Below are 5081 nucleotides of genomic sequence, written 5' to 3'. Positions count from 1 at the left end.
TTCCAAAAACATTTTTTAGGATTTGCCAATGACATTTCCAAAAGAAATAGTAAAACCCCCTAAATCCACCTAGCGGTAATAGCGCCTTTCTCGTGCCTTCGAAAACGCATTTCAACACAATTCAAGTGACATGTTGATGAACATTGCACTTTCATACGTTAAACAGAAATCCATTTCATGGCATCGGAGATCAAATCGTTTATCTGGCTTTTGATTTTTAAGCCTTGAACTCTTGAAAAACAACGGCAATCTTGAATTTTGAGCCGCCATTTTGGATTTAAGTCCGGCAGCTTGGAAATTCTGGTCGCCATTTCTGGACTCCAGTCTTCTTCCCCATACCAGATACACCCATATTGAATGTTTCTAGAGCCCAAAACAACCGCCATTTGGAATTTTGAGACGCCATCTTGGGTATTCCGATCGCTATTTTTTAACTGTGGATGTCTTCCCCATACCAAATATACCCACATTGCATAGTTTCAGGTCCTAAAACTCCATTAAACAGTCACCAAGATGGACCCGCCCCCTTGGATATTCTGGTTGCCATTTTTGGACTCCGGACATCTTCCTCATACCAAATGTACCCATATTTCATGGTTTTAGAGCCTAAAACTCTATTGAGAAGTCGACATCTTGAATTTTGGGCTGACATCATGGAATTCGTCAACCATTCTGAAGGTTACAAAAATCGCCGCAGTTGGATGTGTCGCGTGATTGGGCTTGGTTCAGTTTTATATACGACCAATTCCACCGGTGCTGGTCCGGATCACTGAAAAAGCCATAACTCTAAAACGCCTCAATCGATCTGAACCATTTTTAATAGCAAACAATGTGATAAATTTCCGGTTCGATTCGAGCTATAATTCGAAAACCGACCGATGGGAAGTGCCTTAAAAATGAGTGAGTTTTTTTGCGCACAGACATACATACATACAGACATCATCTCAATTCATCGAACTGAGTTTATTGGTATTCTCTCCGCGTCTTCTATCGTAAATTTGTTTTTTGAGTGAACATATAGCCTTTCAGTACACTTCAGTGTACGAGAAAGGCAAAAAAAACTACAAAATAATTTCCTAAATTTAAAAATCCATTGTATATTGTTAATGTTAAATGCAGTTTTTGATGATTGGCGTTTCGTGTAGACTAAATGGAGTCTGATGAATGCTATGTACAAATACATATGTCAGTTTCTCCTATAGTATGTACCTAGAACAAGTTTTTTTCCATCCACTGAAGCACGCAGATGACTACCCTCGTGTATGGTTAGCTGTCTTCTTCTACCTATTACGATGCGCCAACGTAATGTTTGTACCTATATTGGGTATATAGTTCGAAACAAATATAAATTGAGCAGTTATCGTGATCGTCATCATAAGTGCCTACATCTCGTCGTCGTGATCTGTTTTGACTACAACTACTTCAAGAAACCTGTATCCATCTACAATGGCTTCATTCGATTGGGATCTAACATTTCTCAACAATCTGCCAAATGCCGTTCTTCGGGAAATCTTCAGATATCTCCCTGTGGAAGATAGAAAAACGGCCTCGCTGATATGCCGCCACTGGGAGCAGGAAGCGTTCTCCGTCGAGCTTCTAGCCGATGTTAGACTTTGCCTATCTCATCACACGCTGAACAACTCGGCGAAAACTCTTTTTGTGCTGTGCAATAGTTGGCGGAAGTATCGGAACGTCGTGTTTCGACTGGCCCCTTTTGGCATGTGCAGTTATTTCCAGTACACGTTCATCGTGCAATTGTTGGATATGTTCGGCCAGATAGAGGAGTTTACTTTGAGAAAAGACTGTTCGGCAGAGCTGCTGAAGGAATTTTTAAACAGGATGCCTCGTTTGAAGAGGTTAACGGTCTGCCTGAAGGCTCCGCAGGAATGCTCAATTGAGCGGTTGGAGTTTCCAGTTATGCACAAGCTTCGTGAAATGGACATAAGTATCAGAGAGGATACCACCCTTAAAAATCAACAGTTTGATATGCTACGCGTGGCGCCGAATGTACAGCGATTGCGTTTATACTTCAGTGATCCAATAGAACATGTTCGAGCAATGGAGATGCTGAAGGCTTATGCGAATCAACTAAAGATGCTTGATTTGAGTGTCTTATACGCTTGGCTTCCTATAGATGAACTGCAACTGGAAAAATTAGAAATTCTGAAGCTTCAGGAAGGATCACGTGAGCTCGAAGTCCATAGACTGCATCGTCTGCTGGAAAGGCTGCGCGAGTTGAAGGCAGTTCATTTGGGTTTCAAAATATCTCAATCCACACTGGAAGTCATATCCAGTAGCTGTCCTAAGCTGAACACGCTTGATATACGATCGGATTATTTGGAGGTCGGCGCATTAAAGCATTTGAATAATATGCCAAACCTACAGGTAATGATATTAGTACAAAGCACATTGTATGCATGATAATAACAACATTTTTTATCTCACTTTTCAGATTTTTATGGTGAACCGTCTCCACGAAACATTCTTGGAAGTATCCGAGCCAGTTATTGTAGGCATCAAAGAACTGCGTCTTCTCGTGGGTAGTACCGCATTGAGTCACCACGCGTACGCGTACAAACTCGTCAAAGTATTCCCTCATGTGAGTGGAATTTGGCTTTCCAAGTTAAGATTTCGTATCGTTTCGGCAAACAGTAACCGCAAGTAAACTTGTTAAAACGTACCACGATCGTTTCCTGAGCTGAAGTATCCAGTAGAGATTAAATGAATCGTCAAGGAGCACTTAAATAAAGCATAAATTCAAAAATCAAAAGCAAGAGTTTTTACTTTGATAATATAATCAATTATTCACTTACACTCATAGTACAATTATGGGTCAGTTAAGAAGCAATCCCAAGTCAGAACACGATCGCATATGATGTTGGATATGATGCAAAAGTGGAGGCGATATACGCACACTTTACACGCCGTTAAATGAAAGCAGGTATGCATATGACCTCCACTTTAGCATCCTATTCAACATCATATAAGACTTTGTGTTAGCTGGGTCATTTCGAGCTGGATATAAATCGATTATCATACAAAAACAACACTTTCATTTTTTTTAAATTAATATTCTTATCTCTGAAACTCATTTTTATTGTTTTATTAAAAAATCTGCTTGTAAAATTCACGATAAGTAGTGAAAATTACTAAAAAAAGTTGATAAATAATGAAAACTACAATAAATGTGGGCTTCGTGGCCGAGCGGTTAGCGGCGTCAGTCGTTTAGGTGTCTCGTAAGCCTCGGAGTGTGGATTCGATTCCCGCTTCAGTCGGGGAAGACTTTTCGTCGGACGAAAAATTCTCCACTGGGCTACTGGGTGTTCTATGTGTTGTCCGTTGTCAAATGTTAGTGTAACGTTCAGTCTGTAGAGACCGCAAGGTTGAAGACGGTGTAATTGTCTTTTACAATAATGGGTCAAAATTGGCTGTGTAACAATTATGGGTCAATTTGTTGGCTATTATGGGTCACTCAAAAGGAATCGGCTTAACAATCACGTTTTGTCAATTTTTTCAATGAATGATCACTTATTCTCGGTAGATCATATGTAGTAGAATCTAAACCTGGTCTTAAACCCTTAACCAAGCGTGTTTTCACGGTTTGGAATCGATTTTGAGACAAAATCTCCACACACCACCGATAAACGCCCAAAAGTATGCCATTCCCTTGTACGCAGAACTCTCAATTTTATGCTGCACAAAAAGTGACCCATAATTGTGTGGTTTTCGGTGTTCCTTGGTCCAATAATAAATCACTTAATCTTTGCCTAAAACAAGCTTTGATTAGCTGCAATCACATGAATTTCCGAACAAAAAGAGCTGTCGCCGAGTTGTTCAGCGTGTGACGAGATATGCAAAGTCGAACATCGGCTAGAAGCTCGACGGAGAACGCTTCCTGCTTCCAGTGGCGCCATACCAGCGAGGCCGTTTTTCGATCTTCCAGAGGGAGATATCTAAAGATTTCCCGAAGAATGGCATTCGGCAGACTGTTGAAAACTGTAAGATCCCAATCGAATGAAGCCATTGTAGATGGATACAGGTTTCTTGAAGTAGGTAGTTGTAGTCAAAACAGATGACGACGACGAGATGTAGGCACTTATGATAACGATCACGATAACTGAGACTACGAAGAAAAATGTAGCTCAATTTAGATATATTTGTTTCGAACTATATACCCAATATAGGTACAAACATTACGTTGGCGCATCATAATAGGTAGAAGAAGACAGCTAACCATACACGAGGGTAATCATCTGCGTGCTTCAGCGGATGGAAAAAAAAAAACTTGTTCTAGGTACATACTACAGGAGAAGCTGACATATGTATTTGTACCTAACATTCATCAGACTCCATTTAGTCTACACGAAACGCTAACCACCAAAAACTACCACCAAAAACAAATTTACGATAAAAGACGCGGAGGCTCAAGTCACATATACCAATAAACTCAGTTCGATGAATTGAGATGATGTCTGTATGTATGTATGTATGTAGGTAGCCACCATCCTAGCTTGAGTCTTGCTCTGCATGCAGTTCCACTTAACAGTAAAGATAAAATTTCATTACCACTTTGAATTCAACATACCGCTGTATGAAGGGCCAAAAGGGGGTGTGGCGGACCCGTAAGTAGAGACACTTACGCGAAATCCGCGGGTTTAAGAGAATCTCCTTCCAACAGTATGATCCAATAAGGTGCATAATGAAATTCACATTACTTGTCAAGCTTTCTACGGAATGGTTTGTTATAAGAAGGGCGCGCCAAATCCATTGCAACTGTTGGGATAGAAGAACCCATCAACAAGGATGTTATAGTTACTTCTCACCACACTCCGGCTGGCAATCCACTCCGTCGTACAGTTACAACTTCAATGATGCCCTGATGCACCCTCCCGACCCCATACAGTTATATGGTTATATAATGATTTGAATATAATATTTAAAGGAAATTTTTGATGAAATATAATCTTGAAATATGGTGCCCTGATACACCTTCCCAGCCCCATTTATTGTATAGTCAAAAGTATAATGTATTATGATGAAATATAATATTGGAAAATGGCATAGTTAATATAATAGAGTAA

At 40.1% G+C, this 5081-nt stretch overlaps 1 protein-coding gene across 1 annotated transcript; it reads left to right on the top strand.

Annotated features, from left to right (window-relative positions):
* Positions 1-982: 982 nt before the first annotated feature.
* LOC109429013 (uncharacterized) lies at positions 983-3554 on the top strand. Its single transcript, XM_019704849.3, has 2 exons — positions 983-2385; positions 2453-3554. The coding sequence occupies exons 1-2, from the start codon at positions 1447-1449 to the stop codon at positions 2663-2665; spliced, it is 1152 nt and encodes a 383-aa protein (XP_019560394.2). The 5' UTR covers positions 983-1446; the 3' UTR covers positions 2666-3554.
* Positions 3555-5081: the final 1527 nt, after the last annotated feature.

The sequence above is a fragment of the Aedes albopictus genome, chromosome 3 (genome assembly GCF_035046485.1).
Source record: "Aedes albopictus strain Foshan chromosome 3, AalbF5, whole genome shotgun sequence".
Taxonomy (NCBI): Eukaryota; Metazoa; Arthropoda; class Insecta; order Diptera; family Culicidae; genus Aedes; species Aedes albopictus.
Note: the sequence above shows the minus strand (reverse complement) of the source record. Positions and strands in the feature narration are given on the sequence as shown.

Coding starts and splice junctions, on each gene's coding strand:
- LOC109429013 (XM_019704849.3), top strand. CDS start 1,447: ATGGCTTCATTCGATTGGGATCTAACATTTCTCAACAATCTGCCAAAT. Junction 2,386..2,452: donor ATAATATGCCAAACCTACAG/GTAATGATATTA, acceptor CTCACTTTTCAG/ATTTTTATGGTGAACCGTCT.